The 21368-nt window shown below is 37.3% G+C and overlaps 3 protein-coding genes across 3 annotated transcripts; 2 read left to right on the top strand and 1 right to left on the bottom strand.

The window, feature by feature from the left end:
• Window positions 1–231: 231 nt before the first annotated feature.
• LOC145494391 (glutaminase kidney isoform, mitochondrial-like) lies at window positions 232–11078 on the bottom strand. Its single transcript, XM_081473845.1, has 20 exons — window positions 10883–11078; window positions 10381–10456; window positions 9290–9411; window positions 8605–8734; window positions 8295–8374; window positions 8123–8219; window positions 7334–7400; window positions 7166–7224; window positions 6686–6718; window positions 6003–6061; window positions 5526–5592; window positions 5013–5063; window positions 4808–4897; window positions 4068–4154; window positions 3154–3285; window positions 2864–2959; window positions 1916–1977; window positions 1670–1746; window positions 969–1032; window positions 232–549 (listed from the first exon to the last, which is right to left on the bottom strand). Exons 1-20 carry the CDS (start codon window positions 11020–11022, stop codon window positions 447–449), a joined length of 1692 nt encoding a protein of 563 aa, XP_081329971.1. The 5' UTR covers window positions 11023–11078; the 3' UTR covers window positions 232–446.
• Window positions 11057–13392, top strand: LOC145494386 (protein zwilch homolog). Its single transcript, XM_081473839.1, has one exon. It carries the CDS (start codon window positions 11166–11168, stop codon window positions 13164–13166), a length of 2001 nt encoding a protein of 666 aa, XP_081329965.1. The 5' UTR covers window positions 11057–11165; the 3' UTR covers window positions 13167–13392.
• Window positions 13393–13644: 252 nt separating this feature from the next.
• Window positions 13645–20814, top strand: LOC145494392 (uncharacterized). The gene is made up of 3 exons (XM_081473846.1): window positions 13645–16535; window positions 17386–17417; window positions 18631–20814. Exons 1-3 carry the CDS (start codon window positions 15081–15083, stop codon window positions 18788–18790), a joined length of 1647 nt encoding a protein of 548 aa, XP_081329972.1. The 5' UTR covers window positions 13645–15080; the 3' UTR covers window positions 18791–20814.
• Window positions 20815–21368: the final 554 nt, after the last annotated feature.

Consider the following 21368-nt stretch of genomic DNA (forward strand, 5'->3'; position numbering starts at 1 on the left):
GTTGACAAAATAATGGTTCTTCAAGGTGACGGAAAATAACTGTGATTAATTTTGTAATGGGTCTATATAACCTATGACTTTTTTTGTGGTAAAACTCATTGTTTTCAGAAATTGAATTTAATGAATCTTATCCTGAAAAAATTCAGACCAATTTTTTCCATATTTGTCACTTGCAATCTGTTTTAGTGTTGAAACCATCCACAAAAGTTATAAATTATTGTTTTTCAGGGGAAGAGATCTCATGGCCAGTTCTACTAGTAACACTCCGATTGTGCACTGAATTACTGAATTTCAAACGACTGTTAAAAAATGCATTCACAAGACTGTTTTTTTCCTCTCTCTAGCTCAGGGCTACTGGACAAACCCTTAACAGTAATTTTAGATAAAATTTTGCACAGTGGTGCTTAAATAATTGTTATTTTATTCATATTTGATCAAAACATTGTTCAAGAGATTGTCTTTCCTTGTGACTGAAGATGGTTTTTTAACAACTCTTCACAGGCTTGGTGGTTAAATCGCACCGCTTCATCGAGCGGAGAAAATCCCCATCTGCAATTTACAAAATGAAAATCAATTCTACCATAAATATCATGCCATTTACGTTGGTTTATTTTAGCACAGGACTGTTATTAGTTAAATTGCACTTTTTTGAATAACAACAACAAAAAATACAAAAACTTTTATTTCACCCCCGAGTTATAAATTACAATGTTATGGAGTAAACAAAAATGATAGGGGTGCTGGCTACCTGAAATAAACTAAGAGTTAATGCCAGGCAGTCAGTGAAAAGAAAAGAAATTTTACATGTTTGGATCAGGGACACAAAACAAACAAACCTGAAATAAACTAAGTAACCACCAGTATGTACAGTAGTTTATGTTGTTACTTACTACTTTATGCACTATCAAAATCTCAAATGTTTTCAAGACAGACACAAATAAACAAATGAAGTTTCCAGTTTGCTGTACCTGTCTTTTGGATCAGCTGGAACAGCACAGTGATCTAGCAAGAATTTAACTACCTCAGAACAACCTAAAATGCAAAAGTTGGCAACAATAATTAGTACATCTGGGCTAAAAACCAAATTTACTGGCAGCTCATGCACAGAGGCAGGTTTACTCCAGAAGATATCTTCGCAGACAGACCCTTGTGATTCCGAAATTTGTTTAAGAGACATTTAGAGTAAATAACAGTAGAACCCAGTTAATATTACCATGTTTGGGCCATAAAATAATACTGTCTACAGTTGTTTGAAAGGGATGGTCATATTAAAGAGCATGACAGAATTCCACTGCAGCAATCATATTGTAATGAAATTGATATAGTGATTGCATGAGCCAAGATGCATGTGCTAAGATGTGTAATGGTTGTATTTGAATGTATACTTGCACAAGTTCTAAGACTAAGAGACGTTTTATGCTGAGTATGGAATGCACAATGTACTCGTAGTACAGGATATATAAGGGATTCACATTACGTAGTGGCCTGTGTGTGTGAGTAGACTTGCCATGTACAAGTAAGCTGAACGTTAACAGTCGAGTAATTAAACTGTTGGCTGTTGGACTCTTTGACTGGAAGTTGTTGTCGCCTGCACGCGTTAGAATATGATATCTATTAAAATATTTATTACTGGTAATAGTATCCATTAAAATTAATTATTCATCACTACCTTGAGCTGCAGCTATGTGCAATGCTGTACGTCCATCATAATCTGTTAGAGTCATGTCTGTACCAGACAGATAATACCTGAAACAACCAAAAATTCAAAATTATACATAGTTACATTTTTCAATAACTATATGTCAGTATTTTTACATCATGAGATTTCACGACATTATACATGTACTTGTATGGTAAAAAGAAGCCTCTGGATAGAATAAGATAGAAATTACGTAAAGGTTAACATGACTGTTACCTTCTTAAGGCTGTCACATCTCCATAACTTGCAGCATAAAGTAGATATACAACTTGTTCTCCCTGTCAGTAAATTATGCATTAAGTCATTATTTTTTTATTTAGTATTATATATATTATTCCACAGTAATAATTCTTCACATTCTCTAACACAAGAATGCTCACTAGTCAGAGTTCTTGCACTTGCTAGCAGTATCACTGGTAAAATGGCAGCAAAGGGTTTATATGAAGTACATGATGAGGGCAAAAATTTATGTGAAATGTGAAAAGTAACTCAAAAGAAACTAAAGTAAAATGACATGAATTTATAAATAAACCTATTGTTAAAACTCTATGTGATATACAAATAATTTGTGCCTTGACCTCTTATTTGTGCATTTTACTCCCTCCAAATCACCCTGTTCCCACCCTCCGTTGCTACCCACTGGTAAGCAGTAACTATGGATGTATGGACGTACATTAAGTGCTGAGTCAACATAACGTCAAACAAAGAAAGCTTGGCCTGCTACTAACTCATACAATAACTCTATTATACAGTGGAATTCAGATTTCTTGAACCCTCATTTTTTCAAACCTTCCGATAACCAGAACCAAAAGTAGTTTCCCTCTCCTTAGTTGAACACTGTAATTTTACCCCCTGCTTTTTCAAACCAAATTTTGTTTCCCTTGGAGGTTTGAAAAATCAGGATTCCACTGTACTTGCTTGCATGTCTACTGACGCTGAAGTGAGCTGATGAAAAAGTTAACAACAAACTCTGCAACTGGCCTGTCAGCTGATGACCCAATAAGTGCCACGACTCTCTTAGCAGTTACCAGCTATTAATCTGAATATTATTCATTAGCCAAGGCATGTTGCACATTGCTGAGATACTTGTCCTATCAACACCAGGTAACTTACCAAATTTGAGATTTGTATGAGCAGTAGAGATATTGAACACAAAACACATACCTGTATTTCAGCTTTTCTCCTGTGAGGGTCCAATTTTCTTCCCGATGAAGCACCCTTTAAATCATAGTTGTGAAAATCAAAGTAGTTGACAAGTTCCTATCAAAAGGAAATAGTCAGACTTCAACTTAAGAATTCAGGGGTTGTAGCAATATTCTCATCATTGTCATCATCATCATCATCATCATCATCATCAAAACAGCACCATTGTCAGCATTCTTGTTATGTCATACAAAGTTCGAGACCTGAATCATATACTCTCATGACAGCTCATACATAATTTATTACAGTACCTTACAAAACTGCATTCCTCTGACACTGTTACCATGCTGGTCCAAAAGGGGTGACCACACCATGATACCACATACTTTCGGCACAACAATCAAGATAGCACCACTTACACCTGATTTAGCTGGTAACCCAACCTGGATCAATGGAAATCGACACCAAAAAGATTATTCACCCAGTTGTTAATGTAACGGCACCTGTGTGCCTTTTGTGTCACGTCTGTCACGTTTGCCTGAGGATTCGAGTTTGCGTCATTACTTACGTCATTACGTCCCAGCATGCGCTTTAGTTAGTTTTAGTACTTTCAACCACGCGGTGCCCTTGCAGCCCGGAAAGGCATGAGTTTTCTGTCGTTTCTCGCATTCTATTTTCCCCTTTTTGTTCTCTACCACTCACGGCATTATGTTATTTCAGTTTTGACAGTTTTACCCTGGAATTAAAGTTGTTCAACCCACATGGGCCTTTGTTGTTTCTTTTACAAGCACCCGTACCGGTACAGTTAAAAATGGTGAATGTTTAGTTCCAGAAATTATGCATACATGTTTGTGCACCCCATGCATATATGTTTCCCACCCCATGGAAATTCCAATCAGGCTTCATACATTTCTTTAAATTTTTTGGTCTTATAGAATCCCCCACCCCCAGGAAATTCCTGCCAATTCCTTCTGTGTGAAGAGTATGGATATTTTCTGGAACTCCACAATAATAAACATACTAAATAAAGAAAACAACATTACCACAGCTTCTCACACAATGTAATACGGGATTTGTAAATATTTATAGACTTTGACTTGCTCACCACTGAAAATATCTTTAAAACTATAAAATCACTAGAAAACATTTATCCCTATACTAAAAAAACAATTTACACAATATTACATGTTACAGTCTTGGTATATGTACAGTTAATCCTTCTTACATGAAAAGCAAACTGTCCAGAGTAATCATACATTCCACATGAGTGCATCAGAGACAATGTGTGCTGTACAGTCCGAGAACTAAAAACCTACACAAAAAATAAGCCAAACAAAATTATATGTGGTTTAATTATTGAGATATTATCAATACTGTTGCCATGGTGACCCAGTGGCGGTGATTAGACCATCATAACACACAACCCTGGCACACCAGTCACATGATTGCAGACTTGTACCTGGCTTAGTCGGCAAACCCACCTGAATTGACAGAATTCAATTCCCAAGGGAATAATATCACATACCTTGAAATGGTAAATATTCATGTGACAAGAAAACAGGCATGCACTTCTTGAAAAGGATTTAGTTATTTCAAATCAACTCTCTAAACCTTGGGACTTAACTCATCATCATCATCAGCTCTTATCTTGACATGCGCTACATAAGGTTGATAATATCATGCATAAATTTTTAGTGCACTTCTCTTGTGCATTCACCCACCACTGATGAAGCAGTAAATAGATAATATCTATTAATACATTATAATAAGAAATAATAATTATTATACTCCACTTTTTTCCAAGCTAGCCACATGGCTGTATTTAAGTTTACTTTGCCATGATGATTTTAAAATTTTTAGCCATTGATTTGTTCAAGTTTATTCAAGTATTCAAGTGTATATAATATTCTAGGAGAGTAACATTTTATTTAGCTTTAGTTAGTGGTTTTGAGTCAGAGAACTTACTTTTTGACCAGTAAGTGGACAAATTCCTCCATTGGCCAAAGTTGCAGCCATGACACTTCCAGAATCACAGTTGCTTTCTGTTGAGCAAGTCTGTAATGAAAAGGAAGTCATTATTTTGTAATCAATAATACATTGATTATAAATAGCAAAAAATCTTCCAATCTGGCAAAGAGAATATTTTAAAGCTCATTCTTGTCCCACTCACATGAAAATAAAGTTCAAAAGTATCCATAAGATTTGTATTTGGTGGGAATGCCTGAAGAGAATAAGAGATGAAACAATTTATTAGTTAAATAATGTAATGTAATAAGCTGGTTTAACTCTGATAAGATAGGACACTCTCAACCTTCTTGGGCAAAACAACTGTTGATCTTACTCAGTTACAATATGCCAAAAAATTTGCCAAGGGTAGTATGAGCCCAAACTGGAATTTCCAGAAGGGTGGGGGTGAAGGTCAAACCAAAATATCTTACATGAAGGGTATGCATATTTCCAGGAACAAACACAAAGCAAACATCAACAATACCCTGCCTAGGGCTGCAGCAAGTGCCATTGCATTTTGTTGGTGATGGGTGGTTAAACAGGAAGTGTGGGCCTTGTGACTTGTGTGAGTGCAACAAACTCACAGCTTCCTACCCACCACAGCCTAGCCAAAGACTCGCTGGGAAGGATGCCAGGGGAAAAGAGACCAAGATGTACATTTTATTATTTGTTTCACCTTGTGAGCATTCATGTAGTATCCTAAAGCATAGTTTCTGTCAGCTGTCTCGCGCTCAGACAGAAACCTGAAAGAATTGATGGCAAGGTTGAGCTAAAACATTATACTAGAAAATTTGTAGTATGACTGAGTATGAGTACAAGATTGAGGGTGAGTTAATGACTTTTCAGTTCTAGATTGCAGGTGTCACATTGTCTTGCTACTTACCCGTCTCATCCTACGAGCTACTCTCTCTACCTAAAACCAACATGAAGAGCAAGGGCTCTGGAAACATCACTGGTTTGAAACTGGAATTTAATTGTACCGTCTAGTACTCTATCTTGTACTCATACTCCAATCTTAAGGTCCCTATACATGTAGTTAACAACAGAAGTGGCTCACACTCCTATGTACACTTGGTAATTAACAATTGAGTAATATATATTATTACAAGATGACAATGAACACAATCTTTAAGTTAGACAAAAAAGCACCTACGTTGCATTACTGAATCCAATGTATTCTCCCCCAGCTACTTGCTTAAACTTCCCCTGAACCTGTTAATTTTCCAAAACAAAAAATTACAAGTCAGAGAAGTGTCAGGTTTATAATCCTCTGCAGTTCAGATCCACTATAAATAAATATTAGTCTTTAGAACTGGTCCACTGGCCTGGTTGGCAAGGATGCTGAAATTATGTTGTGTCTCCCACAAAGACTGAAGAAAATGATATGCTATCTATATAATATGAATATTGATTTTCTCCTGAAAATTCATAGAGATCAGGGAATATTTTATTTATTATTTCTTACCAGCAACCTTAGAGAAGATTATAATTCAATTCATTAATACTTCTCAAACTTATTATTTTCAAGTCTCTTCTCAGTGTTTGGATATGTGGTCAAACATGATCTTTTATGTTTGATATACGACAACTTAAGTTATTTTTAAACGATATCTCATTTAGTATTTAATATAAAGTTGTTGTCTTATTCATTCAGTAATCATTTTTGACAGGATTTATTAAGATTCATTTGGCAATTTATGTTACGCTCATAATTTTAAGGGCTGAGTGTGAATTGTTCAGTTATTATTAGTTTTATTTAATTAGTGAAGATAGTACTTGATTTAATCCCAAAGGTAACTGGTATTTTATCATTCTATCATTTTGCTGTGTACTTACATATTCGCATCTGTCAGCCAAGGGTAGCTCAGGCTGCAAAAAAAAATGTGACTTTAATTTAATATGTATTTTCAACAAAGTTTGCCAATAGCATGAAAGGAAACCAGAGAGTTTGTCTGGTCAGAAGAACTAGACAAGTTCGTGATACTAATCAAATGGCAGATGCAGCATGGTATATTTGTCATCGCTCAACATACATAGCACATGTACAGCCTATGCTTTTTTCCAAATTACTGATCAGACATGTTTGCATCTTAACGCATTTTTATGTATTCATTTAATTAAAACACTTGCAAGACAAAATATCATAATTATATCTAAAATAAATTAATGAAGTAAATATTATTAAATAAATATAAGAGAAAAATATATCATAATTATTATTTATAATAAATTATAATTATGAAAAATATATTATAATAATTATAATTATTTCCAGATAGCTTTCACAAATATTTAAACAAAATATTTATCACTTACCTTTTGAAGTGCACATAGAACTAGGGCACCAGAATTTAACATCGGATTGTGAGGCTGATCTACAAATCAAGAAAAAAAGCACATTAACAAACAGGTAATTAATGTTTAGAAATACATGAAGTCAACAAACCCTTTGACTGGTGTGGCATATTACAATTTAATACTAACCATTGTTATTCAAGTGTAAATAATTAAATGCTTGCCCACTGGGTTCATGTCCAACATATTTATGCACCTAAAGAAGCAAAAAAATAATCTATTAGCTATAAAGACATCTTTGCACTTTGTTTATAATTTACTCAAAAAGTGTCTGGAACCCTGATCAAGCACCATCCCATAAACAAAAAAGTGCTTCAAACACAATAGTATTTTTTTTTGTTCGGGAGGTGGGGATACCTGTAGGTTTAATGTACCATGTAATGCTGATTTTGCGAACCTCCAAGGGAAACAATAAAAGGAGGAAACAACTTTAGGTTTGAGTTATTGGGAGGTTTGAAAAATCAAGGATTTGACAAATTGTGATTCCACTGTATATATAAATTCAATGAAAACTTAATATAAGGATTTTGAAAAGTTGGGCTATTTTGTAATTGGAAGAATTGAATTGCAGCTCTTTGTAGGGACTGGGGGAGATGGGGCTGGTATTAGGCTATAGCCCTACCACTTTCCTGCTTGGGTCAATTTTTTACAGCTCCTGACCAGATGACATGTACATGTATAATGTATGAATTTTACCACTTGAAAGAAATGAAACAATGGAACACTGACCCCTGGTGCTTGTTTGCATTGGCAAGAGTTTTTAGCCCTATAAAAATGGTCTCTGTGGTGGTCCCTGCTTTTATTTGTTACAATTTCTTTTTCTTGAGAAAACTAACCCTCCTTCTCTCCCTCCCCTTGGGACTTTTAATTTTATTGAATAATTTAACAGTAAACCATAATTGAAATTTAGTGACTCACCACCTCTGCTGTTAGATCCTCTAAAACAATTGGATAGTGCAGGCACTTGGACACTGACTGAAGACAAAAATGATCTCTGTAGTCCCCAATAGCAAATCTAAGAAAGAAGAAACATAATCAGTTGTTTTTAATATTAAACAAAATGCATGGAATCAGTATGTGTGCAAAGTACCTCTGTCCATCTACAGAACAAACAGCCACGCCCCACAGGTCAGGGTCGAACTTTGCCAACTGAGGAATGTAATCAGCAACCTGCAAAAATGTTACCATGAGTCATGGTCATGTGAAACTCCTTGCAAATCAGACCATCTTCCTGCTCATAAAAAGTCCAAAATAATTGAAAAAAAAAAAAAACATTGTGGTCAATTTAAATGACGTCTCACAAATTACTCTAACAGAAAAGGTTCTTTTTAAAATTATACATTCTCGCTATGAACATGGTTCCAGTGTACACTTAGTATTTTTACATATTGTAACATCACCTTTCCTTCCTTGTTTTCTTTACATTTATTGTATATTTCCTCAATAGGCTTTGTCAGTTGACTAAACTCTGGAATCACAAGATCTCCACGAAGAGCGTTCTCTATCAGGACAATGTTTTTCTGTATGGATCTAAAATTAAGCCAAACAAAATGCTTTTGATTATCTCCAACAGTGACACTTAACTTTCTGTCACTAAACACCACACGTGATGTTCATTACTGCCCCCTAGATGGGATACTGGTCCATCGCAGGGTTACCCCCAGCATTAAATTCAACAGCACCTATTTTTTCACCTGGCCAGACAGAGGTACTGTGAGAATTAAGTGTATTATGCAATGACCCTGGCCAGGGCGTGAACCCAGACTTGAACACGTGCACTGACCTTCTGTTCAAGCCTCCAAATGGTTACTGCACTATTATGAATGCCGCTGCATTTGTCACAATTGGGTGTCAGTAGCTATTGATAACTTTTTATTGATTTATTGAATTTATTTATTAATTAATAAAGTACAGTGTGATTACTACAACAAGGCCACCTGACAAAATTTTCCACAGAATTAATGAATGAAAATTGTGCAGGTTAACAATAGTTTTACAACAAATCATCCATGTAATCAAGCTGTACATCACAGTACAAAGGCAATGTTGGGTGGCCTTGGTTAGACTGTAGTCGCACTGTAATACCTTCTGAATGTTCCTTCATCCACAAAGCCTTCAAAATTTTCTTGCTGCAAATATTGCTGAAAGTTTGTCATTGTTTCCTTCAGTCTTGGATCTTTGACTCTTAAACCAGCTTCTCTAAGAGCCTGCAATTATTATAATTTTGAACGCAAAGTTAAGTGTTAAAACCATTGGATTGAGAGCATAAAAAGTGCTAAACTTGTTTTCCACAAAAATCATGTGTCCCTCTGTTCCTCTGCTCTATGTTTAATTAAAGCTGGTTTTCACTAGCAATGGAGTTGGAGTCGTACATGAAAATAAAAAATCAGAGTCTTAAGCGGGGTCATAAGCTCAAAGGAAGCAGAGTTGGAAGAATCAGAACGTTTCCATTTCTTCTGATTCTGTTTATAGCTCCATTGCTTATGATCTAATGAAAACTATATTGTCGGAGTCGGAAGAAGCAGATCGAACCGACCAATATCACAAGGCCTAGAATTCAGCATTGTTAGTGGTTGATTTGTCTGCTTCTGCTTCCGGCAATGTAGTTTTCACTAGATCGTAAGTGATAGAGTCATAAGCAGAGTCATTATTCTACTTCTGACTCTGTCAGTTTGAGTTTCACTAGAGAAACTCATATCACTCTACGCTTCTGAATATGACTCCAACTATGACTATATATTGCTAGTGAATAACAGCCTTTAGCTAGACTTGCAAAAATGTTTGCTTTAATTCCATTTTATAGTTAGCTGTAAGCCTCAAGTTCAGTGATGTTCTCATGAATTAATCCCATGGTATTGAACTTGGCTATGTAATTTGCATATTTTTAGTTGCTTATTAACTATAGGACTCTAGAAATAAGTCTGTTTGCAGGTATTACCTGCTTATCTTAAAGTGAGATCAAGATTTCTCCAATTCATAATAGCTTGACAAGTTGAAACAAAAAAAATCATAGCCATTAGTATGTAATAAGTCTATAATTTTGTCCAAAAAATTACCCCTGACCAAAACTGCAATTTCCGGAGGAGTGGTGTTGGGGAGATTTCAAACCAAAAAAACTTCTGTAGGAGGGGTACAATAAGCTCTGGAACTGCACAAATATTAGACAAGTTACTTACGCCAATAAATCTGGCAACAGGCACATTGCCATCTTCATTTGTGAGGACTCGGTATATCATATCTCGATTTGGTCCACTACAATAAATAACAAAATAATATTGCAACTTGTCAATCTCTCAAAGATATTAACTTTGCTTACAGTTTGGCTATACAAGTTACGTTATTCTACCCATAATTTTCACCAGTTTAGGCAAATTATACTCCAACTTATGAAAGATAGCATCGTGTACATTTTAAGACTTAAAATTTATAGGCAATAAATAACTGTCAGTGGTTTCATTGCACTGACGGACCGAAACATTAAATTCTAATAGGTGAGCTTATACTTCCGTGTACAAGATGATTAAAAATTGGAAACGTACTTCCAGAATTTTTTAACCTTACAAGACTTACATGAAAGCCTGGCAGCATATAAATGATAGGAAAAGACAGTATTAAAGAGTCTGTTAAAATTGATACATGATACAATTGTAGAATCTGTTCCACGAAAATTATACCAACCTGCTTATTCTATTTCTACTGCTATAAATGTGCCGCGAAAATGGTCTAAACAAAGTCGCAAGCCTTCGAAATACTCGCTGAAGCTGTGGGTTGCCGTCTATATTTACAGCTTGTTTACAGACACGCATAATCATCGCCATATTGTTTACTTTTTTCAAAACAAATGCTTCGTTAGCTTCGATTCAAAAGATCAAAGTTTTCTACCAGGCGTTAATTTTTAATCGCGAGTCTGGGCTAGAGGTCTGGAGCCAAGCCTCTGCTTCCCGCCTCTTTTAAGTTCAAAATGGAGAACTTTACTGAAGATGTCGGTTCTCTCGCAAACATTTTGACGAATTTACTTAACAGCAGCTCAGGAAACGTTACAGAAACAAAGTTTCTGACATCAGATTCACAACACGGGTATATTATTTGGGCCATACCGCCGAAAACGTACCATCCGTTGCGAAGAATTGTCGGTAAAAGTTCAAGCGGGTTTTTTATCGTCGGCAAAAGTTTACAAGACTGCGAAGATACCCCGGATTCAGCAAACCAAACGAGCTCTAACCTGAAAAGATTCAAGAGTGAAAGAGTCCCAGTCGGCACACCGCTTTCTCAAGAGGTGTTTTATCTCACAAATAGCGAGCCCTTGCAATCGTATGCCGGCGTTAGCAAAGAAGATGGCTGCAATACAAAAGGTTGTCTCAGTGAATGGTTGTTGTCACAGGAAAATGTTTTCCCGTGTCCACTAGAAAGTGCAAGATACTTTCAATCTATTTATGCCAATGCACTGAGAGGTGAATTGCAGCCTTTGGAGATATGGGTGTACGTTGATGCGAAAAATCCCCAGGGGATTACCTATCTTGGCATGGTCCCTGAAGAAAATTGTGTTCACTCCAAAACCAAGGACATTGAAATTGTTAGAAGGAATTCTATGAGACATGTGATCTACACCAGCAGGAATGTGCCGATACTGGCTAAGGAAGATCTACCAGAGTTGAGTGTCTTCTTACGGCATCATCTGTCTTCTAGTTCGTCCACTGCCTTTGTCGAGACCCATGGTTATGCCCTCCATGAAGTGATGGGTGCTTCAAGTTCTAACAGTCAAGAATGCAAAAATAGTACAATTGCTGTAGAGTTGACGTGGAGTGGGGTCAACTCTCTACTTCAACCTCATCCACATTCATGCGATGGCGTTCTCCACATTAAGAGCATTCCTGGTAGTGTTCACCTGGCCACTCACTCATTGTTCCTGGAATTGGTACAAGTTGATCAATTTTCCAAGGTCTTAGAGAATGAAGATCTTCCTTGGCCTGTTCCTACAACTGCTGCTGCAAATCCAGTCTCTTCACAAATGGATGCATTCTTTGCCAAGTTAAATTCTAGCAATGTGTTTTCACCAACAGTCCAAGAAGATGAAGAAGAAGGAGCAGAAGAACGCACCTTTGCTGAGGTGTCAATGGCTCACTTAACTTTTCAAGAGTTTGCTCGAAAGGACTTGGACTTCACTGAGAGACTTTGGCTTTTATTGAAGGATTGTGTCAATGAAGATGATCTCATTTCTACATTGCAAATGTGCAATGTAGCGTTATTCAGTGGCCGATGTCAACCAGTTGTCCACAGCTCAAACATGACATCTCTGGCAGTGTTTATCCGGGATCTGCTGCAGTTTGAAACAAAAGAACAGCAGGAGAAACTGCAAAACAGAGCCAAGCAGTTTCTTTCTCCTGATCTAGCTATCAAGTGCTTAATAGAAATTGGCTGTGAAAAACTTGCCCGAGATTACACCCAGTTCTTCATTTACCAGGAGCTAGCAACCATGGGGCAACTGGCGAGCTATCTCAACAGCAATGTCCCAATTCATACCAGAGTCTCAAACATCAAGAAACTTCACCAGACGCTTGAACTGGTTGTTACAGCCAAATCTGTTACTCGACTAGGCCACGAAAACCTACGAGCCTTGACACAGAGTGCTCTCACATACTACCAGTCACATGCTGATAGTCAACAACCCATGTTCTCCTTGTCACTGCCAGCATTTGGATCAACTTCTGGGGCAGCCGTAAAGAGCATCTGCGCCTCATCTAATCCAGCAGTGTGGTGTGTTGCAATCAAGTCCAAGACAAAGATTGGAAGTCATACGACCATTGTGCAGCTAAGTACAAGGTGTCCAGAAAATGTTGATGCTTCTGAAAGCCCTGGGTTTGATGCCACTCAGCTGAATGATGATGACTTTGACCCAGACAAAGATAAATTTCAGTATTTTCTTTCCTGTGCAAAACAAGTGTTCATGCCAATTATTCGATGACGGACTATGATGACTGGATGACATTCACTTAGATTTCAGATGAAAGATTGTTTAACAAATAAGCATTTAATCTATCTGTTATTGTACTCTTTCAAATCTTGGATGCATATGAAAAATTTACAATGAAAAGAATAAATTGAGGTTCAAGATATGTAGTTGGGAGGATTGCAAACATAGTCTGTAAGAGTAACATAAAGTCTGCATATGAGCCAAGTGGCCCATTAGGCTGGAGCTTACCCCAGTTTCTGTAGCATGAACCCTCTAACTAATTAAACAAACAAATACCGGAAAACTCTTGTCAAGAATTTGATTTAGCTTACCCCAGTTTCTGTAGCATGAACCCTCTTACTCCTTGCACCAGTGCCTTTTTAAATTTGTTTTGCTGATCCAGGATAATATTAATAATAATAAATAATAATGAATTTATATTTCGTGAGGAGGCCTCCAATCACCTAGAGGTGGTTTTCAGGGGGGGTCCTCTAAAAAATAAAAGTCTAAAATATACCTTAATTGAATATCTAAAATACAGAATAGTAATAATGTTCTTGTTTCCTTAAGTTTCACTCATCTTGTGTTGCAAAAAATGCAAACAAGAGTTCACTTGAGCACTATTTGATGAACTTGCTTAGCTGGACCATCTCATCTTTCAAATGTCATCTCTCCTGAGGAATGTAGTCAAGAGAGATTTGAAATTTGCATAAAATGTGTCGTAAAAGAACAGCATCACAGAGTTAGTGAATTAGATCATGTTCTATTGGGATCAACCATTTTTGGTTGGTTGGCTTAGTTGGGATTTTTTGCGTTCTATTGGGGAAAAACCATTTTTGGTTGGTTTGGTTGATCAACATTTTCAACTGGCCTCAAACCAGGTGAAACGGTTGTAAAAGCTTTTTGCATGATTATGTAGCGTGATTGTAGCTCATGTACGGACTATTCCCAAGAGTTACTGCATTTCAACCAAAACCGGTTGGTAAAGTATTTCTATCGAGAAAGGTCAACTGTATGAACCCAAACCAGTTGCAGTTGAAACAATTGATCGCAATAGGACATGACCTTAGTGTGAATTTTGATAATATCAGGGTCACTTGACCTTTTGATGAAAAAAATTTGAGTTCATGATGACGATGATGATTTTTGCCAAAAACTGTTTTCCATTGTGGTTTAGAAAATAGCCATGCCCATCCCACGGAAAGACATTAGAAATTCCAAGGAGGTGAGGGCCAAAGAAGCCAAGAATGGTACATGTATGAAGATCTATGAAGCCAAACTGGAATTTCTGGGGGGGTGGGGTGGGGTGGTTCAAACCAAACAAGCCCTGTGGAGGAAGCTATGGATATTTTTTGGAGCAACACATTTTGAGCAGTTCACCAGAAAATGAAACTAATAAGAGGTGTAAAATGTTGTGCATTGTTTTTACCAGTTTATTGTGAGTTGCTTTGATTTTGAGAATAATTTCCAATAGAACAGTTATATTTGTCACATAAAGTTCAAATCTATAGTGATTCCAAGGTTAAATTCTTTTAGGTAAAAAACTGCCGAAACTTAAATATACAAAAAGGAACAAATAACGAGATGGATAACAAATGACAGTCTTTAAGAGTTCTAGTCCAGTTCTGGCGCAGCGCCAGGAACTTTTTCGTGGCACTCTGTCACGCGACGCGATGTATCTAGCTTTTTCGTGACAAAGCGTCATTCATGGGAGGTCATGTGTATCGTATCGCCTAAAATTAAATTAAACGTGTCCAAAAATGTACAATTGTATGATTGTTAGAAACACAGGAAACAAGAGCCTCGCGAAAGCATTCATTTGACTTAACCTGTGGATGTCACCTTCCCATCTCTGCCCTCCGTCTTGTTTGGAGCTAAAGATAACGTCCTTCTCGAGTTCGCATTCCTCGAAGTCCCGCCGCTGTCATGTCGGATCTAGCGAAACTGCGGGGAAACGCCATGAAGCGGTCGGCTAGTTACAATGGGTTCTCTTTCGGTTTGCCTAGCAAGATTGATGAACTGAAAGTCGACGACAGTTTGTTAGATCCTGCGGCATTTTCGGCCGAATGGAGCGCTGTTTTTCAAAAACAAGGAGGCTGTAAGTCGCTGATAACATCACCAAATCACGCAGTTGATTGCTCAGTTTCAAAAGGATTTGGGAGTGGATATGTCGGCGCAGAAAAGGCCGATGTTAGTTTAACTGAGCTTAGTGATGCCTCTAGTGGAAGCGATGCTTGGCAGGAGGAATTGATTCTTCGTTTGAGAAGACAGGAAGCGGTGATTGAAAAAGACAAAGCCAGGCTTGAGGAGGAGGTAAAAACCCTCCAATTAAAGTTGGAATTAGAGGAAGACCTCCGACGAAATGATAAAGAATGCATGGATATCTTAAGAAGCCACATTTCAAAGTTGGAAGGTAAGCTACAAAGCAGCGAGAAGAAGATTAGAGAGTTAGAACACGAGAAACAACGACTCGAAGTGAACTCGGTTTCACCCGCAACAAAACCAGGTGAATTTGCTCTCGTAAAGGCGCGTTTGGATGCAAGCGTGGCCACTATTCAGGTACTTGAGACGGATTTGAAGAGGATCAAAGGAGAAAAAGCTAAGCTTGAAGGCCAGGGAAAAGAGTCTCAAGACATGTTGATTAAGCTTGAGCACCAATTACGCAGCGCGAATAAAGAACTTCAACGTCGAGAGAACCGAGTCAATCAACTCGTGGAAGAAAGAAGATCTCTGGAGGACTATCAGATCAAGGCTCGCAGCTTACAGCGGAAAGATCAGAAATCCTCTTATGCACTGCAAATTCAAATTGTAAATCTGCAAGAAAAACTGGAGATTTCATCCAGGACTAATGAAGAGCTGGCTAGCGAAAAAGAAAAATTACAAGCTAAAGTCAAACAACTCGAAGACAAAATAAAGGAGCTGGAGGGAAGCTATCGTTCCAAACTCGAGCAGGCTATGGAAAGATTAAAGCGACAAAAATCTCACACCGAAGAAACTCATAACAACAAAGTGAATGGACATTCAAGAGATTATATGTCTTCAAGTGTGGCTTCATCAGATCCCCTGATGTCAGAAGAATACCAAAGTAAAGCGGTTGGTTCTTTTGGCACTTTCTCAAGTGGACAGGACAAAATGTCAACACTTGCAGCGTACACTTCTGCCTTGTTAATGGAATTAAACAAACAAATACCGGAAAACTCTTGTCAAGAATTTGATTTAGCCTCCCTGGTGGCTAGTTTAAAGGAATTCCTTGGTAAAATATCCACTGGTTTTCCACAGGCACTACAAGAGGTCAAATTTATATCAAAGCCCTTGAAACTGACTGGTGGTGTGAAAGAGCCTTGTCAAGAGGAGATTGTATGGGAGAAAAAAACACAAACTGTAAGTAAACAATTTTTCATGTGACAGGTTTGGTTTCAAACTGCAGAATTTTGTAATGTGCACGTCCAGAAAATATCCACACTTCCCCCACAGAAGGAATTGGAATTTCCTGGGGGGTGGGGGTTCTGTAAAACCAAAAAATATAAAGAAGTGTGTAAAGCTTTATTGGAATTTCCAGAGGGGTGGTGGGGTCTTAGAGAAAATCCCTTCTGTGGGGGAGGTATGGATATTTTCTGGAACTACACAATGAAAGTAGATTTTAGAATAGAAAGTTAGGGGTTACCAAGGAAAAAATGGGCAGGTTATACTTTGTTGGGGGCTGCGGTAGGGGTGGGTGCTTCTTGAAGGGTCAGTGTAAAGTGCAGACTGCGGACTGCAGACTGCAGACTGCAGACTGGCGGTAAAATACAGCCTAAGGGTAAAATACAGACTGCAGACTTTTTTGAGTGTATATTGTAATATTTCCATTAAAGTATTTACCGTCACACAGGGTTATTCAGGCTTATTACAGTGAAAGTCTGCACTCTGGTTAGACTGAATATTGCTTTGATTAGATCAAACCGAATATCACTCCGGTTAGCCTAAATGTCACTCCAGTTATCCTGAATATCACTCAGGTTAGCCTAAATAATGCTCCAGTTAGCCTGTTTTCAGTTAACTCTCAATGATTAAAATGGTAATAGGATTTAGTTAAAAAGTCTGCAGTCTGCAGTCCACAATCTTCATTTTACACTGACCGGTTTGAAAACGTTTTGAGTTATAATAATTATTTTATATATATTTTGTTATTTAGTATAAATATCATTTGTCATATACAGTGGTAACATTTTTTCAATATTTCAATTCAAAGGTGAATGAAGGTCAAAGAGATGGCAGTAATGGGTAAGTTGTCATTAATGTTAAATGTGATGAATATCTCCAGCCACAGACAGAAGAACAAATGCCCATCTGTACTTCAAATGGATGACTCTCTTCTCTTGCTTGCTTCTTCCCTGGCTAAGAGAATAAATTTGACATTTGAACCAAACAATTGCCTATGACTTAGTCTAGTGATTTCATTCTTTCAAGATATTTGTAGTGTTCCCGAATGGTTATTACTTTAGCACAAAAAAGCAAAACCTGTGGCAACAGCTTACGAGAGACACTTTGAGAGAGAGGTCAAATTTATTTTGGCTACAAGGTCTTTAAAGTGCATGATTAGCCAAAAAAAAATCTGGCCCTAGTTGTTCGAAGGTTGGACAACGCTATCCACTAAGTAGATAATCACTATCCAGTGGATAAGCATCCTCGGAGACCCAGGGGCAGTTAGTTGGGGCGAGAGGAAATAAATCGGGCAAAGAAATGAAGCGTCGCAGGTTTCATTTCTTTGCCCGATTTATTTTCTCTTGTCCCAGCTAACTGCCCCTGGGTCTCCAAGGATGGTGGATAAGTGTTAACAAAACAAACCAGGCTATCTGTTGGATAGTGATTTATCCAGTGGATAGCGTTATCCCCTTTTTAAACAACCCAAGACGTTTCTGAAATCTGTTATGCCCGTGAAGGCTACAGGGTGCTGCTAGATTCTTACTGGATGACAATAATCACAAGAGACAAAATTTCCCCTAAAATATCTCAGACCTATTTTCATCAACAAGTTTTACATACCCTCTGTCAGGCAGTCTTTGGCAAGGCTCTGAATTAAAGTGGGTATTCTGTGAGTAGGTAGATCCCAGTATCTTCCCTGAGGAGTGTTTATGCACAGGATACCCAAATATTGTCCTAGCTTACGGCCTTCTTCTCCCATGAGGCACAATGGCCTTATGGTTAGTGCTTTGACTCTGAATCCAGCATTCTGGATTCAAGCCCTGGCTGGTGTCATTGTGTTGTGTTCTTGGGCAAGACACTACTCTTGCAGTGCCTCTCTCTACCAGGGTGTATAAATGGGTACCGACGAATTCATGCAGGGGAGTAGATATACTACTAGTCGCTTTATGCTTCAGAGACCGGGATAAGTTCCAGCCTGATGGGCCACTTGGCTGATATGGAGACTTCACCTTTACCTAACAATGACCTTCTTGTATCTTAGTTAACACCCAGGTTTGTTCTTTCTCTCTAGCACACCAAAGGCTCCACTCTTCATGGTGCAGAAAGTGACTAGGGAGAAATTTACGACGTATCAACCTGATCTCTGGGAAAGAAGACAAAATGCATCCAAAGCCAGCTCTCATGCAAGACACAAAAAGAAAACTCAAGTTTCAGAAGTTGAAAAAAGATAGAAATAATAACACATACAATTAATGATATATCTAATTTCATTACATTATAATAGTTAATAATTTCTGACAGCATTATATATCTTTATAATGCAAAAGTTGGCTGTTGTTTTGATTATGGTGAAGATTTTGGCCAAATCTTGTTACAATGCATTTTTGATGGGTTGAACCAAGTGTTCTGTGTTTACTGGCATGTAATGTGTTGACCATTTCAGTCAGACATGTCAGTAGGCAAAATGAGAAAACAATGACCAATGCATGCGAGAAATTTGAGATGTTACACACATCTATGCAATGGGACTTAATCTTTGTTTGCAAAATCCAGACTTTTAAACTTTGGTGCAATCTGTTAAACTAGCCTCCAGAGAGAATACAATGTTATGCAGTGTATTTATTTGTACTTCACTCATTGGTTGGTTGGATTAGACATAACTTGACAGGTATAAGTAACGGATAATCATTAATAACTACTTATTAACTGTGAGTGAGGCCTTAATGGGAAAATCGCAAATTGCATGGGACCTATATAGCAAGGCCGAGATTTGAGATTTTCCTGTGAAGACCAAACATTCGAGGTCAAATTTAAGCTTTTTGCTTTGGTTTTGCAGACCAGTAATCGGCCCATAGGCATTACGGGAGACTAATGTGCATGAATTAGCGAATAAGAGCACAAGTTAATATATTGGCCACAACCACAAGCTTTATGATAATATTGCTTAATTTAATGTTTATGTCAAACTTTTTTGCAACCTGGTATAATTTGTATAATTATGTTTGCTCGTTAAACTCAGTGAAGTTTTAAAATATTTTAGTACCTGGAATCTGTCCTTATAAATCAAGCTGCACATGTATATTGAATATTTAGGATTTTAAATTACATGCAGTGAATTTAAGTGGTTCCTAATATACGACAAACAGTGAAATATTGTTAAGTACAGTGAAATTGCCGGATTTTGTTGAATATGTAAAGTACATAATTTGTACATTTTTATGTTCTCATTGGTTATATCCAGTCCACAGAACGGGATAAAAAATGATAAAAATACCCCTTGATATAAGACTTGAGTTAACATATGATTGATTGTTGAATGGATGAAAACTATTGTCTTCGAGTCAAATTTTATTGAAAGTAATAGTAATATGTTACAAATGGCAAAATTTGGCAGGCTCAACTATGACATGGTCTTTTTCATCAATAATTCACAATATGTTATTTTGCAGATTCACAAGTGGCTGCTTTTTTACTCTGAGCGTTTCCTCAAGAGAGGAAATAAGGAGTGAAAACAATTCGGAAAATGGCACAAATTGGGGGCAAAGCAATAAATGCATTTTACCTTGATTTACAATAATTGACTCAAGGGAAAGTAGGGCCTGCTTATTGTTGAAAATGCTGCGTCGCCTTTGGTTTTTGCTGTATGACAAGCAAAGATGTTTTGCTTGTTTACACTTAAGCTCCAGTGCTTGGTTTTTTCAGAGGCTGGATAATGGTATCCTCTGGAGAAATCACTATTTAATGGGCAAGTGTTGACAAAACATATGCCATGCACTGGATAGTAATTTTATCCAGTGGAAAGCTTTATTCTTCTTTGAACAAATAGGGCTTGACTGAAAAGTTATGGCCAGCTCACAATTTTCAAGTCCGGTTTAAGAGGAATTGGAAACACACACTGCAAATACCTGTAAGTGTTTATCAATAGGCCATGTTTGATATATCAATATTCTAACATGGCTCCAAGGCTTTCAGGACAAACTTATCGATTAGGTGGAGTTTTCTTTGTATCCAAGTCTCTTTTGGGAATGAAAGACACCTGAAAGCCTTGTATCCATGTTAGAATATTGATCTATCCAACATGGCCTATTGCTAAAATATATAATATCAGTACATTGTAAGCAGTGTTTAAACCCATGCATTTATAATATTGTAAAATTTGCCTTGCTGTGATATATATTATATATATTCTAAAAAAATTAATAAACCGTCTCTGGAATAAATTGCTTGATGTACTTGTAATTTCTATTATGCCAGTGACTCTTGTTGCAATCACAAGGGAGTTGCATATTAACTTCATAAATTAATAACACCCTTGTAAGAACTCAACCATTGAAATGTTTGCCTTCACAAGAATATTTTATTGACTTGTTTATTTGTGTTCTAACTGCACTCTTGTGTTTCTTTAAACTTCCCCACAAAAACCACAAAAATCTGTTGCAGTGCAAAATTCTACCATCAATGTACAAGAACTTAAGACCAAATGCAAAGAGAGCATTTGATCATTTGATCCCATGTCCACCCCAGACATCAGGATTAATCTTTTCAACTAACATTTCTTTTATTGGCCTGGGGGGAGACGGGTAATGTGTCACTGATTCAGGTGTATTTTACAAGTTGTAACTAGTTTTTAACAGTATCAAACGTCAATGCTTCACCTGCAAATACTGATGAATTCCTCTTTTAAGCAAAACAATGATTTACAAGAACCATAGATTGTTGCATTTAGACTGGAACGAGTACCAAAATCGGCACCGATTTGCTCTGTATCTTCTAGTTGGTGAGAGAGTTTGAGACAAGTGGCACAACCAA

The sequence above is a fragment of the Orbicella franksi genome, chromosome 8 (genome assembly GCF_964199315.1).
Source record: "Orbicella franksi chromosome 8, jaOrbFran1.1, whole genome shotgun sequence".
NCBI classification, from domain to species: domain Eukaryota; kingdom Metazoa; phylum Cnidaria; class Anthozoa; order Scleractinia; family Merulinidae; genus Orbicella; species Orbicella franksi.

What these genes read in the sequence shown, in the direction of transcription:
- LOC145494391 (XM_081473845.1), bottom strand. Translation starts at nt 11,022, where the DNA reads ATGGCGATGATTATGCGTGTCTGTAAACAAGCTGTAAATATAGACGGC. An exon ending in AAGAAAACAAGGAAGGAAAG is followed by an intron (nt 8,375 to 8,604) that starts GTGATGTTACAA and finishes ACATTTTTGCAG; the next exon opens with GTTGCTGATTACATTCCTCA. An exon ending in TGGCTGACAGATGCGAATAT is followed by an intron (nt 6,062 to 6,685) that starts GTAAGTACACAG and finishes GAAAATTAACAG; the next exon opens with GTTCAGGGGAAGTTTAAGCA.
- LOC145494392 (XM_081473846.1), top strand. Translation starts at nt 15,081, where the DNA reads ATGTCGGATCTAGCGAAACTGCGGGGAAACGCCATGAAGCGGTCGGCT. An exon ending in GGGAGAAAAAAACACAAACT is followed by an intron (nt 16,536 to 17,385) that starts GTAAGTAAACAA and finishes TTCAATTCAAAG; the next exon opens with GTGAATGAAGGTCAAAGAGA. An exon ending in CAAAGAGATGGCAGTAATGG is followed by an intron (nt 17,418 to 18,630) that starts GTAAGTTGTCAT and finishes CTTTCTCTCTAG; the next exon opens with CACACCAAAGGCTCCACTCT.
- LOC145494386 (XM_081473839.1), top strand. Translation starts at nt 11,166, where the DNA reads ATGGAGAACTTTACTGAAGATGTCGGTTCTCTCGCAAACATTTTGACG.